This window comes from Leptodactylus fuscus, chromosome 5 (assembly GCF_031893055.1).
Source record: "Leptodactylus fuscus isolate aLepFus1 chromosome 5, aLepFus1.hap2, whole genome shotgun sequence".
NCBI lineage: Eukaryota > Metazoa > Chordata > Amphibia > Anura > Leptodactylidae > Leptodactylus > Leptodactylus fuscus.
In genome coordinates, this window is record NC_134269.1 from 137,513,968 (window position 1) to 137,530,372 (window position 16,405).

Genomic DNA, 16,405 nt, shown 5'->3' on the forward strand with positions numbered 1-16,405 from the left:
CAATAGTACTTTTAAATGCAAATAGTGATTTTAAGTTAAAAGGATCCCATTACGTAGTAATGCAGTCCAATCTATAAGCAATGCATTTTAGAGTCACAATGAATGGGACAGATTGATTATATCTGACCTACAGTAGAACTTGTGATTTGTTTATTAGAAGGGAGTCACCATATAATATCTTCTAATCCACTAATATGCTAAAAGAGTAATTGATGGCATAGTAAATATTTTTTTTGTGTGTTTGAAATGTAAGCTTGCACCTGTTTTCACTGTGGTCACTCTATATCAAGAGTCGGGACCTGTAAATTTTAGATAGTAGTGCTGGTAAAAAAAAATAAATAAAAAAATGGGTGTTTCAATTTGGATGAAAAGTTGATTTGATTTTAGCAGCAAGATAATACTTAAAAAAAAAGGTATATTTGTGTACTATGCCCCTAGCGGCCCCACAACTACATATAAGTGGTTTCAAGCTGTTTTTGCTAGTGGTAGACTCCCTTTAAATCCCTGCTTAATCTGGGCTTAGGGAACTGGGCAATACAATTCATGCTTGGTCGCTATTTTTGTAAGCACACTTATATAAGGATGGTTGATCACTAAGACCTCCCACTTGACTACCAAGCCTAGAATGAGTACAGATTTAAATGAATAAATTATTAGTTATAATGAATTGCTTACCCCAAATATGCATATCAATCTGCTCAGCTCCATCTGCTCTTTATATAACATGCTGCCCACAGATTGGACTGTATTGTCAACATGTTCCCTTTAAATTTGCCATACTTCAAAGAGACTATTATCATGTCAATGCTGGTTGCATTTGCAAACCCAATAAAACATAAATAAAAAGACTTCAATGTGCAATAGCGGCCAAAAATGATAAATACAAACAAACAGATATGTTATTTAAGAAAAAAACATAGCAAGAGAATATATATTGAGATATTAGATAAATGATACATTAGATAAAGGTATCAGTATGTAGACTCTTATAGCTATTCTTCATGCAAGCTAAAAATTATCCAGTAACTTGCACACATCTATAAAGCTATACTATATATAAACTTAGTTTGGCCATACCTGTGCAGGAATAGTCATCAATTTTGATGTAGCCTGTTTGACAAATGCACATGAATGATCCTGGTGTGTTCACACAAATAGTATTCTCCCGACAGTAATGGCGTCCTTCAGCACACTCATCAATATCTAATCATTAAAAAAGATAAAAATGGTATTAAATCTTTTTTCTATCATTGATATTGGATATGTTTATTATATACAGATGCAGAGATTTATTGCCTTTAAAAACAATTTAAGGAAAGTTACATTTGTTTTTTTTAAATTTTATTAATATTGCTAATCATGATCATCAAATCATGTATCAATGTACAAAATCATACACCGTAACCCAGAAAAAGGAAATATCCAATGGTTTCTAAATATGTTGATTTAGCAATTTGTGAGGTATTTCGCTACGTGCCTAAGATTTTGTGATTTCAGATGTTTAATCTTATTAATAATTAATATGTCTAGGTAAAGGTTTGAGCAAGCAGTTCTTACATATCTGCATTTAGATTGCACAATAGCCAGTAGCACAGAGTAGCCTTCACACCATTTCAGATCATGGTCGATAGACTGAACTCTATCCTAAATCTGCAATTTTTAAATATATTTACAAATTGCCATTTTTAAACTGTCCTTGCCTTCTGTGGGGCTGCAATGTAACAGTGCAAACATAGTTTGAATCTTATAAACCCAGGGCAAATGCTGATGTCCATGATATCTTGTAAGTGAATATATTTGGTTGATTCTGCCTATTGAACAGGCTGTCACCCTCTATGTCTGCCTTTATATATTGCAGTACGTGTATACTAATGAACTAACGATTACTAAAAGTGGTTTAAAAAAATTCAAAAGCATTAAATTAATAAATAAAGCCACCAAAATGCCTTTGTCTTATACAAAATCTTTGATTATTATTATTATTATTATTATTATTATTTTTTAAATATTTAGTTAACTGGAGTCGTTAAAAAAACAAACAAACAATAAATAGCATTGCTTGTCCTGCAAAAAATAAGATCTCAACTAACTCCATCAACATAAAAATAAAAGTGTTACACCTCTCAGAATATGGCGATGCAAAAAGAAATATTTTTTTCCCTAATTGGAATTACTAACACTTAATTTGGTGAAACAGCTGTTAGTTCAAAATGGTAACCATACCACTTGATAAATTCCTTGAGGGGTTTAGTTTCGAAAATGTGGTCATTTGTTGTGTGTCTCCACTGTGCCTCAGGGGCTTTGCAAGTGAAACCTGGGGCCTAAATCCAATTCCAGTAAAATTTGCCCTCCGAAAAGCTCAATGGAACTCCTTCCCTGCTATGTGCCAATAAAGAAACTTACATCTGCATGTGGGCATTTCCATAGTTGGGAGAAATTGCTCAAATTGTGGAGTGCATTTTCTACTTTAACCCCTCAAAAAATAATAATAATAAAATAAAATTTTGGTTTAAACAATATTTAATATATAAGAATGTCATTTTCCATTATCACAGCCCAATTCTGTAAAAGACCTATAAGGTCAAAATGCTCTATACTTTTTGATAAATTTCTTGAGTGGTTTAGTTTCCAAAATTAGGTCACTTACGGAGGATTTCTACTGTTTGGCACTTCAGGGATTCTGCAAATGGGACGCGATACCTGAAAACTATTCCAGTAAAATCTGCCCTCCAAAAGCCAAATAGCACTCTTTCCGTTTCATGGTTGGTACAGTGGTCTATCACCACAGATGGAGTATTGCCATATTCAGGAGAAATTGTTTAATGAACTGTGGGTTGATTTTTCTGCTTGAACCCTTTGTGAAGATTAAACATATGGCATTAAAATGACATTATATCGGAAAAAAAGTAAATGTATTAATAAAAGAAATTGAAATGTGCACATTTCACCTCCATTTTGTTTTAATTCCTGTGAAATGCTTAAAGATTTAACAAACTTCCTATGTGCTGTTTTGACTTATTTAAGGGTTGAAGTTGAAAATAGGGTGATTTATGGGGGTTTCTAATACAAAGTCCTTTCAAAGCCCCTTGAGAACTGACTTGAGTCCCTTAAAATATGGGTTTTGGAAATGTTCTTGAAAATTTAGAAAATTGCTGTTTGATTGCGAACCTTATAATGTACGAAATGAGTTAAAGGATGTTTAAAGTTTGATGCCAGCTTAAAGCAGAGACATGGTGAATTAGATTTATGAACTGATTTGGGTGGTAGGACTATCCATATGAAAAGCCGATAATGTCCAAACATTTGAAATTACATATTTTTCAAAATTTTCACCAAATTTCCTATTTTTTTTCCATTACATTGACCAAAATATACCACTAATGTGAATAAACAATTTCTTCACTGTGGTGAGTTAAAGTGTTCCAAAGTTATTATTGCGTAAAGAGACACAGTGTAAAACTGCGGCAGGAAGGGGTTAACTTAACTAATGCAACAGTAGAAAAAATGTTAAAAATCCAGCGATCCACTTCTTCATAAAGCTAAATTTTATGAAAAAGTGGATTGCTGGATTTTTTTTTACATTTTCTCTACTGTTGGATTCATGTTTTCAAGCCGAGGAAACTCCCTATCCGTGCATCAGTGTCTTCAGTGATGTAAGTCAAAGACTTTTTTCTATGATTATTGCAAGTGGGCTATAACCTTTTCCCTCCCCTTTTTCCTACCCTAACCTAACTAATGGCCTATAGTTCTTCACTAACCATCACATGCCAATGTGTGCAAGGACTTAAAGGGAACCTGTCAGCAACTAAACCACCAGTATATAGTGACTGTTCAGGGTCACTGTTTATATTCTGTCCTCTCCCTGAGTTCTTTTTAAAAAACACATTTACATGAATATCAGTCAATGGTCATGTGATGGGCACACAGGTGCCAAGCTTGTTATATGACAGACATCTGACTACCATGCTGTTACTATAACATGCTGTGCACCTGTGTGTCATCGCATAGCCATGTTCTGATTTTCAAGAAAACCTTGAAAAATTGATAGAGAAACTATATTGGAAACTTGTAGAACTTTTTATTGTACAAATAATGATACTCATTTTCTAAAACTGACCAACACTTTAACCTTCAAAGTGCAAAGACATAAGTAATCTCTTATTCAGAACAGGACACTTTAGGGGAGATTTACTAATCAAAATGCAGCAGAATTCTTGCATTACAAACTATTGCACATGCCCAGCATCATATTTATTACTTGTTTTACACACTTTTCATAGCGGTCTTAAGATGGAGATTTTTTTTACTGGGAAATGTGTGTATGTGGCTTAGTAGGAAAGCAAATTAGGATGACAAGTTGTGCCAAAAACTGCAAAATTATGGTATGCAGTGAACCAACTAATAATTAAACTTAGACAAAAGTGTCTATATATGGGCCAAATGAATCATCCAGCATCAGCCACTAAATTCAGTAGATCTTTAGATAATCTGCTCTAAGTTTACACTGTTTAAATGTCCGGATTAGCAAATCTGCCCCATGTCATTCCATTCCAGAACTAATTTTTGGTGTGGCAATGTACAGTTTCCTGTTTAGAGAGATCCCTGGCATTAGAGAATGCACCGTGTTAACATGAAGGTGTGTGCATGGTTTGCAGCAATGTTTAGATAGGTGATACATGTAACAATAGCATTCTTATGAATACCAGGTGCCTTCTTATTATAGTATATCCTTGTTCACCAGTGCCATGTATCACACAAGTTAGGACATTGACTTGTGAAAGGCCCAGCCATGTTTTAACACTGTATGTCTACACTATGCCTAAATAAAGGTTGCATTTTATTTTTCATTCAGTGCCTTGGAAATCCTTTTTACCCTCTGTGTATAACCAATCACAGCCATAGTTTAGCTATGGTTTATGTATAGCCAGTATTAAATGGGCTCTCTCTAGGCTTCAATGCGTTGAGCATCTGGCTGTACAAATTATTGTGTCCCATCGAATTTATTTATTATGATTTAAGAGTTGATTAGATGCTGACAAGAAGCATTAATGTGTTAAATTGGCAAGCATCTGTGCACTGAGCCTCCACACCAGTCATATGTGGATTCCAGCATATAATGTGTACATGCAGTAAAAAAGTTTTGTTTTTAATTTTCAAAAAAGTACACACTCTAGAATGTAAAATGTAAACTTGCTATACTTAGAACAATTTCAAAGTACAATAACTGCCACACGCATCAAAGGAGAGACAAGAGCAAAATGGAGATGTACTGCTGTTTAATGTTCTACAGCATAATATCCTATTTCCGAAGACAATAATAATAGTAATTGAAATCACATTGAAAGAGTTAAATTAACAGTCTGAGCCACAGTGTTGTTAATGCGTTATGAGTCATGTTTACCTTTGCTACATCTGTACATCTAAGGCCTGGTTTACATCTGCGTTCAGTATTCCTCTTGGGGACCCCCTTAATGGAATACCAAATGCATTGACAAGTGGTGAGCAATGAAAGCACATGGACCCCATAGACTATAATGGGGGTCCGTCTGTTTTCCATACGCTACCCGTACAAGTCATATGGAGAGAAAAGTAGTTTATGAAGTATTTTCCTCTCCGCATGACTTGTACGGAGACCGCGCGGAAATCATACAGACCCCATTATAGTCTATGGGGTCCATGTGCTTTCATAAGCTCACAGCTTGTCAATGCAACCAGTATTCCGCAGATGTGAACCAGTTCTTATATAGATAATCCAGGCTGTGAACATCCAGGATCTTTGTTGTTTCATAAATAATGTATGTTACTGGTTGCACTAAGTAGATTTGTATTCAGACTCATGTAAAATCTTATATCAGCAAGCTCTCCTCTACAATTGTCCAAAATAAGAAAAATTTCAAGTCCCCGACTGTGCAAGTAAATAAATACTGTGGATCCCTCAAACTCACAGGTTGATTTAAATTGTCTGGCTCAGACAGCCTGCTTATGCTTTATGCTGACTGCCTCAGTAGTGTTGTGCAGCTTGAAATTCATGTAAAATAAATGTCTTTTCAGTGAAATATATGAGAAACACACACTTTCTTAAATCAACTTTTCATAAATGGATTGTGCAGATGGATATAAGAAACTTTTTAATATATCTTATTTAAGAAATATGTATATTTCTCCATCTATTAAGCAGAGCTACTTTTTACATATTAGTCTATGGTGAGGGGAGGGGAGGAGTATGCTGCTGCTGGAAAGAACAAACAAACAAATACAGTCCTATGAAAAAGTTTGGGCACCCCTATTGATCTTAATCATTTTTAGTTCTAAATATTTTGGTGTTTGCAACAGCCATTTCAGTTTGATATATCTAATAACTGATGGACACAGTAATATTTCAGGATTGAAATGAGGTTTATTGTACCAACAGAAAATGTGCAATATGCATTAAACCAAAATTTGACTGGTGCAAAAGTATGGGCACCTCAACAGAAAAGTGACATTAATATTTAGTAGATCCTCCTTTTGCAAAGATAACAGCCTCTAGTCGCTTCCTGTAGCTTTTAATCAGTTCCTGGATCCTGGATGAAGGGATTTTGGACCATTCCTCTTTACAAAACAATTCAAGTTCAGTTAAGTTTGATGGTCGCCGAACATGGACAGCCTGCTTCAAATCGTCCCACAGATGTTCAATGATATTCAGGTCTGGGGACTGGGATGGCAATTCCAGAACATTGTAATTGTTCCTCTGCATGAATGCCTGAGTCGATTTGGAGCAGTGTTTTGGATCATTGTCTTGCTGAAATATCCATCCCCGGCGTAACTTCAACTTCGTCACTGATTCTTGAACATTATTCTCAAGAATCTGCTGATACTGAGTGGAATCCATGCGACCCTTAACTTTATCAAGATTCCTGGTGCTGGCATTGGCCACACAGCCCCAAAGCATGATGGAACCTCCACCAAATTTTACAGTGGGTAGCAAGTGTTTTTCTTGGAATTCTGTTTTTTCTTGGACGCAATGCATAACGCCGTTTTGTATGACCAAACAACTCAATCTTTGTTTCATCAGTCCACAGGACCTTCTTCCAAAATGAAGCTGGCTTGTCCAAATGTGCATACCTCAGGCGACTCTGTTTGTGGCGTGCTTGCAGAAATGGCTTCTTTCTCATCACTCTCCCATACAGCTTCTCCTTGTGCAAAGTGCGCTGTATTGTTGACGATGCACAGTGACACCATCTGCAGCAAGATGATGCTGCAGCTCTTTGGAGGTGGTCTGTGGATTGTCCTTGACTGTTCTCACCATTCTTCTTCTCTGCCTTTCTGATATTTTTCTTGGCCTGCCACTTCTGGGCTTAACAAGAACTGTCCCTGTGGTCTTCCATTTCCTTACTATGTTCATCACAGTGGAAACTGACAGGTTAAATCTCTGAGACAACTTTTTGTATCCTTCCCCTGAACAACTATGTTGAACAATCTTTGTTTTCAGATCATTTGAAGCGGGCTGTCCATGCTCGGCGACCATCAAACTTAACTTGAATTGTTTTGTAAAGAGGAATGGTCCAAAATCCTTTCATCCAGGATCCAGGAACTGATTAAAAGCTACAGGAAGCGACTAGAGGCTGTTATCTTTGCAAAAGGAGGATCTACTAAATATTAATGTCACTTTTCTGTTGAGGTGCCCATACTTTTGCACCAGTCAAATTTTGGTTTAATGCATATTGCACATTTTCTGTTATTACAATAAACCTCATTTCAATCCTGAAATATTACTGTGTCCATCAGTTATTAGATATATCAAACTGAAATGGTTGCTGCAAACACCACAATATTTAGAACTAAAAATGATTAAGATTAATAGGGGTGCCCAAACTTTTTCATAGGACTGTAAATGCTGCTTCAACACCCTGAATTCTGTGAGTCAGCAAGTTCTTTTAACACTGCTATACTTCAAGATAAGAGTCGACTACTGCCCAGGATGAGGCAATAAAATCAATGCCAGCTTCTTCCTCCCCTCCCCTCTCCATAGAGGTGTGTATGTGAGGAGAATACAGAGGTTTATATAAACATGAATGGAGATAAGGAGGAGTTACAGCCTCATAAATGGAGAAGAAAAAAATTCATGATAAGATTACAAAGTTTCTTATATGCGCATTCAGTTATGAAAAGTTGTTTTATACTTGGAGGTAGGTTTTGAAGGAATTTTCTGTCTCAGAAGGAAATATTAAAGGGAGGACAGAGAGGAAGTTAAAATAACAAACTAATGTTCATCTGCCCCCACATGGCCACTGCAGCCAATCACTGACTAAGGGGGTCACGCGTGGGATACAACATTGCTGCAGAGAAACTAGAACATATATAGCGATGACACTATGTGGCTGTAGTGGTCGCATGAGGGCGCAAGTCATGACATCACTGGAGCAATGAAACTGTTTATGGATGCTGGATGGCAGGGCCTAGGACATGTCTGCATGGTTTCTTTAGTTATTTTAATCTCTGCCCTGCCTTAATTTTTACTTCCGGGCTAGAAAATCTCTTTAAAATAGTGCTATATCTAAATATATAATTGATTCCCCCTTTTGACTTCCTCTACTTTGTAAATTTTATATTCCAATATGCAGAAACTGCGCTGCAGGTCACAAAGTTTTACTATTGGCTTTTAAGACATTTGTGTGCAGGCCTTAAGACATTTATCATGAGCTATCCAGAACATTAGATAATGGGTCACACACCTCACTTATATTAAGGGCAGGTTATACAAAGCACCTACCAACAGCATCAATAAGCCTGCCTTGTATACTCAGTTATTATTGCTTATATTCAGCATAATTGAAACAGTTGGGACCGAGTGACGGTACATTATTACCATGCAACAGTTGGCTGCCATTTCTTTAATTAGAATAGAGAATGCTATGCTTAGATAAGGAACGGTTTTATGAATGTATTACATTTACTGGAAGACTGCAGAATGCTTTTGTGATTGACACTTCAGACCTTATAAATAATATTTTAAGAAAGTCAATAATTCCAGCAATGTAGCTCGAGGAGAAACCTTTCATTTTAATGTACATTGTGCATAATATACAATACATTAAAGGGAAACTCAGCAGATGAACACAAAGCCCCCTCCTGGTTCCCACTCCTCAGATTCCATTATATTAGAAAGGAGCCAGTTCTGCAATTCCCTAATTAATGTGATTTTAACCTGAAATTCAATTTAATGTAAATTTTAACACCTTTGGTACCACAGTACTAATACAAGTATCATTGTAATAGTAATGATAATAATAATAATTAATGCTACAGTCGTGACCCCCTTATTTTCACAAAGTTTGACTAAAAGATCTAAAGACACTGAAGCAGCAGATATTTCTAATATATATGGAAATACAATTCGAGGCATTTCAAGTTTTTAAACTTTTATTGACAAATACATCAAGTTTCTGAAAAGACTCAATATTTACAGCGTTGACCTTTTTTTTTTTTAAGACTTCTTCAATGTGCCCTCGAAGTCTTGAAAAACAAAGGTGAACATTAAGTATTGAGTCTTTGTAGAAACTTGATGTATTTGTCAATAAAAGATTAAAAACTTTTACAGCGCCATAGCCAATATAAAACAGACAATGTACCTTATAAACAGTGAGGAGGTAACTGTGCTTGCACGTTTGCCATGGCCTTTATAAGCAAATGATCAGGGAGGGTTCCGGGGGTTAAACCCCCTACTGATCCTAATTGCTGATCTATCCTGAGGATTGAACATGAATAAAAATGAGCCTGAAAACCCCTCTAATGAAGCCCAAGTGTCATCTTAATTAAATAAATATTGCCCCTCTTATATTATGCCCCTGATGCCCCTTGACCTAAATACTGCCCACAATGACCTTTTATATAAATGTTACCCCTTATATTCAAATTGTCCCTAATGACTCTTTATATAGGTATTATATTCATAATGCCCCAATAACCCTATATAGATGACCAACCTTATATTTATGATGCCCACAATTACCCCAAATATAGATGAGGACCCTTATATTTATAATGCCCACAATTACCCCCTAATGACTCCATATATAAATGGTCACTTACTTAAATGACCCTCCTTATATTCATAACGGCCCTAATGATCCACTTGATGCCACTTATAAGGCTCCAAACTGGCCTAAAAAAGTGTATATATATATATATATATATATATATATATATATATATATATATATATATATATATATACATATACACACACACTCCTGTAACTGCTAACCCTTGATGAACAAAGCCACCGCCGTCCGTCACCACTTCTTACTCCTCCCTTATAAGGTACTGAGACACGGGGTATCTATGTCTTAGTGCAGCAGAAATAATGCTGTGAATATATCGTGTTTGTCTGTGTCAGGAAGCAGACATTTGGTCTGTGGTCACAGCGCTTTGTAGGCTGTGGTTTACAAGTTACCGAGTGGCAGAAGTCAGCTGTTTTTCGCTCTACAACACATTTCAATTATACTGGTGGCCTGCAGATGCTAATATAGTTGAAAGTACTGCATGTGTTTATACTGAACACAGGGTGGGCCCCACAAAGTCAGTGGGCCTGGATCTCTGGAGCTGCCACCCTCTCTGCCCCTCCACTAGTTATCTAGTTATGCCTTTTGAAACTAGTAATTGGTTCTGAAGATACCAAAATGTCACCAAAATATGAAAATGATAGTAAAGAAAAATTATCAGATAGCTAATAGAGAAATAAGTTAAAAACAATTAAAAAAATAATAAGATAGCAGAAACACAGGAGTTATCCTCACGCTATAGACCAAATTCCACTTGACATAACGAAAATTTATTTGTAACATAGATATAATAAATCCTTACACATAGAAGACTAAGGGCTAGTTCACACGGGGGACATGGAGGAGGATTTTGACAGCGGAATTCACGTCATAATCCTCCTCCATACAATGTTAGTCTATGTAGACTGCTAGCAGAGAAAAAGAAGGGACATGACCTTTCTTCAGGTGTTTTCTGTCTGAAGAAAGCAATAGAAGTGAAAGGGAAGCGTTTTTTACCGCACTTTTTTTTTACAAAAAACATGTGGTAAAAAACGCAACATGTTTTTTGTGGCCCGTTCTCTTAAAGGATGGGAAAAATGTCAAAGCAGTTTTTACAAAAAAACGCTCCACAAAAAACGTGCCATGGTAAAAAAAAACGCTTCCTAATTAAGAAGCGTTTTTTTTCGGTGACAAAATAAGCCACATGTTATTTACGTGTGAACTAAGCCTAAAAAACCTCCTTTAGACTGTAAATTATTTTCTATGATGTCACTGTAGCTTGAGGGACCACTGTACTTTCTGGACAAGAGATGGTACAATGTTGTAACTAAAATACACCAGTCTTAATATATTTTCCCCACTGTGTTTTCCAGCATGTTTTTTTCTGTAGTTTGGGAACGAGATTAAATAAAATTTCAATCCCTTTGGTGGGACTGTAAAGCACAGTTGATTTTTTTCTGCTATGTTTCCCCACTAACCAATAATGGTTTTTTGGGGGGCTGTAGCTATTTGAACCAAAGTTCTGAGTGAATTCAGTAGGAAGGAGAAGAATAAGTCCTTCCTCTATAAATCCTTTAGATTCCTCTATAAGTCCTTCCTTTATATTCCTCATGCCTTGTTACCCCTCTCCGGACTTTACCTTAAATAACTGCAGCAAAATTTTCACCAGAAAAATAACAAAAAAATGCCATGTGTGTCTTTAACTTAGTGGTTTTCTGTTATTTCTAATTGTGTACAGACAAGTACTAAAATGATTCTGACTGTCACAGCATGTCCCCGCCATTACAATTCTCATTTTATTTTAGGTTTTTTTGAAGATTGTAGAACTGCAAAATAATAACTTGACAGACTATTCAATCCTCACTTGTATTCTTCTACAGTCGAAAAGAAAATGTGTCATGCTTCATTTTCAGTGTTCCCTTTTCCCATCATTATTAGAGATGAGCGAACAGTGTTCTATCGAACTCATGTTCGATCGGATATTAGGCTGTTCGGCATGTTCGAATCGAACACCGCGTGGTAAAGTGCGCCATTACTCGATTCCCCTCCCACCTTCCCTGGCGCCTTTTTTGCTCCAATAACAGCGCAGGGTAGGTGGGACAGGAACTACGACACCGGTGACGTTGAAAAAAAGTAGGCAAAACCCATTGGCTGCCGAAAACATGTGACCTCTAATTTAAAAGAACAGCGACGCCCAGCTTCGCGTCATTCTGAGCTTGCAATTCACCGAGGACGGAGGTTTCCGTCCAGCTAGCTAGGGCTTAGATTCTGGGTAGGCAGGGACAGGCTAGGATAGGAAGGAGAAGACAACCAACAGCTCTTATAAGAGCTAAATTCCAGGGAGAAGCTTGTCAGTGTAACGTGGCACTGACGGGCTCAATCGCCGCAACCCAGCTTTCCCAGGATCCTGAATGGAATACACTGTCAGTGTATTCCCGTATACCCGATATATACCCCGATACCCGTTCCAACGGTGTGCCCCCCCACCTTCACCCCAGAAATACCCTGCAAGTCCCCTAGCAATAGAATTGGGGCTATATACACCCACAATTTTTACTACTGGTATACAGTGCCATTGTCTGACTGGGAATTCAAAGAATATATTGGGAATACAAATACCCTCATTTCTTGCTACTGCCATATAGTGCCAGTGTCTGACTGGTAATTCAAAGAATATATTGGGGTTACGTGCACCCACAATTTTTACTACTGGTATACAGTGCCATTGTCTGACTGGGAATTCAAAGAGTATATTGGGAATACAAATACCCTCATTTCTTGCTACTGCCATATAGTGCCAGTTTCTGACTGGGAATTCAAAGAATATATTGGGGTTACGTGCACCCACAATTTTTACTACTGGTATACAGTGCCATTGTCTGACTGGGAATTCAAAGAGTATATTGGGAATACAAATACCCTCATTTCTTGCTACTGCCATATAGTGCCAGTTTCTGACTGGGAATTCAAAGAATATATTGGGGTTACGTGCACCCACAATTTTTACTACTGGTATACAGTGCCATTGTCTGACTGGGAATTCAAAGAATATATTGGGGTTACGTGCACCCACAATTTTTACTACTTGTATACAGTGCCATTGTCTGACTGGGAATTCAAAGAATATATTGGGGTTATAAATACCCTCATTTCTTGCTACTGCCATATAGTGCCAGTTTCTGACTGGTAATTCAAAGAATATATTGGGGTTACGTGCACCCACAATTTTTACTACTGGTATACAGTGCCATTGTCTGACTGGGAATTCAAAGAGTATATTGGGAATACAAATACCCTCATTTCTTGCTACTGCCATATAGTGCCAGTTTCTGACTGGGAATTCAAAGAATATATTGGGGTTACGTGCACCCACAATTTTTACTACTGGTATACAGTGCCATTGTCTGACTGGGAATTCAAAGAGTATATTGGGAATACAAATACCCTCATTTCTTGCTACTGCCATATAGTGCCAGTTTCTGACTGGGAATTCAAAGAATATATTGGGGTTACGTGCACCCACAATTTTTACTACTGGTATACAGTGCCATTGTCTGACTGGGAATTCAAAGAATATATTGGGGTTACGTGCACCCACAATTTTTACTACTGGTATACAGTGCCATTGTCTGACTGGGAATTCAAAGAGTATATTGGGAATACAAATACCCTCATTTCTTGCTACTGCCATATAGTGCCAGTGTCTGACTGGTAATTCAAAGAATATATTGGGGTTACGTGCACCCACAATTTTTACTACTGGTATACAGTGCCATTGTCTGACTGGGAATTCAAAGAATATATTGGGGTTATAAATACCCTCATTTCTTGCTACTGCCATATAGTGCCAGTTTCTGACTGGTAATTCAAAGAATATATTGGGGTTACGTGCACCCACAATTTTTACTACTGGTATACAGTGCCATTGTCTGACTGGGAATTCAAAGAATATATTGGGGTTATAAATACCCTCATTTCTTGCTACTGCCATATAGTGCCAGTTTCTGACTGGTAATTCAAAGAATATATTGGGGTTACGTGCACCCACAATTTTTACTACTGGTATACAGTGCCATTGTCTGACTGGGAATTCAAAGAATATATTGGGGTTACGTGCACCCACAATTTTTACTACTGGTATACAGTGCCATTGTCTGACTGGGAATTCAAAGAATATATTGGGGTTATAAATACCCTCATTTCTTGCTACTGCCATATAGTGTCAGTTTCTGACTGGTAATTCAAAGAATATATTGGGGTTACGTGCACCCACAATTTTTACTACTGGATACAGTGCCATTGTCTGACTGGGAATTCAAAGAGTATATTGGGAATACAAATACCCTCATTTCTTGCTACTGCCATATAGTGCCAGTTTCTGACTGGGAATTCAAAGAATATATTGGGGTTACGTGCACCCACAATTTTTACTACTGGTATACAGTGCCATTGTCTGACTGGGAATTCAAAGAGTATATTGGGAATACAAATACCCTCATTTCTTGCTACTGCCATATAGTGCCAGTTTCTGACTGGGAATTCAAAGAATATATTGGGGTTACGTGCACCCACAATTTTTACTACTGGTATACAGTGCCATTGTCTGACTGGGAATTCAAAGAGTATATTGGGAATACAAATACCCTCATTTCTTGCTACTGCCATATAGTGCCAGTGTCTGACTGGGAATTCAAAGAATATATTGGGGTTACGTGCACCCACAATTTTTACTACTGGTATACAGTGCCAATTTCTAACTAGGAATTCAAAATGCGCAAGGCTCCCGGAAAGGGACGTGGACGAGGCCGTGGGCGAGGTCGGGGGAATGGTTCTGGGGAGCAAGGTAGCAGTGAAGCCACAGGGCGTCCCGTGCCTACTCCTGTGGGGCAGCAAGCATTGCGCCACTCCACAGTGCCAGGGTTGCTTGCCACATTAACTAAACTGCAGGGTACAAACCTTAGTAGGCCCGAGAACCAGGAACAGGTCTTGCAATGGCTGTCAGAGAATGCTTACAGCACATTGTCCAGCAGCCAGTCAGACTCTGCCTCCTCTCCTCCTATTACCCAACAGTCTTGTCTTCCTTCCTCCCAAAATTCCGAAGCTTTACAGAACAATAACCCAAACTGTCCCTGCTCCCCAGAGCTGTTCTCCGCTCCTTTCATTGTCCCTCAACCTGCCTCTCCACGTCACGATTCCACGAACCTAACAGAGGAGCATCTGTGTCCAGATGCTCAAACACTAGAGTCTCCTCCATCTCCGTTCGATTTGGTGGTGGATGACCAGCAACCCACCCTCATCGACGATGATGTGACGCAGTTGCCGTCAGGGCATCCAGTTGACCGGCGCATTGTGCGGGAGGAGGAGATGAGACAGGAGTTGGAAGAGGAAGTGGTGGATGATGAGGACACTGACCCGACCTGGACAGGGGAGATGTCAAGCGGGGAAAGTAGTGTGGATGTTGAGGCAGGTGCAGCACCAAAAAGGGTAGCTAGAGGCAGAGGCAGAGGTCAGCAGCTTAGGCGAAGCCAGGCCACACCCGGAATCTCCCAAGATGTTCCAGTTCGTACCCAGCCCCGAAAAACTCCCACCTCGAGGGCACGTTTCTCGAAGGTGTGGAGTTTTTTCAAGGAATGCGCCGAGGACAGATATAGTGTTGTCTGCACAATTTGCCTCTCGAAATTGATTAGGGGCTCTGAGAAGAGCAACCTGTCCACCACTTCAATGCGCCGTCATTTGGAATCCAAGCACTGGAATCAGTGGCAGGCAGCAACGGCAGGACAAAGGCCGCCTGCCGTTCACGCCACTGCCACTGCCTCTGCCACTGCCTCTGCCACTGCCACTGCTGACTGTGCTGGCGATGCACTCCAGAGGACGAGCCAGGACACCACTTCATCTGCCTCCGCCACTTTGTTGACTTCTACCTCATCCTCCCCGGTCCTGTCTTATCTCCTTCTCCTGCACCATCAAAGGCACCATCAGGCGTTTCTTTACAACAACCCACCATCTCTCAGACATTGGAGCGGCGGCAGAAATACACTGCTAACCACCCACACGCGCAAGCCTTGAACGCCAACATCGCTAAACTGCTGGCCCAGGAGATGTTGGCGTTCCGGCTTGTTGAAACTCCCGCCTTCCTGGACCTGATGGCAACTGCGGCACCTCGCTATGCCGTCCCTAGCCGTCACTACTTCTCCCGGTGTGCCGTCCCCGCCTTGCACCAGCACGTGTCACTCAACATCAGGCGGGCCCTTAGTTCCGCGCTTTGCACAAAGGTCCACTTGACCACCGACGCGTGGACAAGTGCATGCGGACAGGGACGCTACATTTCACTGACGGCACACTGGGTGAATGTAGTTGAGGCTGGGACTGCTTCCCAAACTGGC

At 38.9% G+C, this 16,405-nt stretch overlaps 1 protein-coding gene across 1 annotated transcript in view; it reads right to left on the reverse strand.

The window, feature by feature from the left end:
* The window catches only part of NELL2 (neural EGFL like 2), a 218,757-nt gene that overhangs the window by 63,366 nt on the left and 138,986 nt on the right, over window positions 1–16,405 (reverse strand). The window contains exon 13 of the mRNA XM_075274344.1: window positions 1,078–1,203. Coding sequence (XP_075130445.1) covers window positions 1,078–1,203 — 126 coding nt within the window. The remainder of the gene's footprint in view (window positions 1–1,077; window positions 1,204–16,405) is intronic.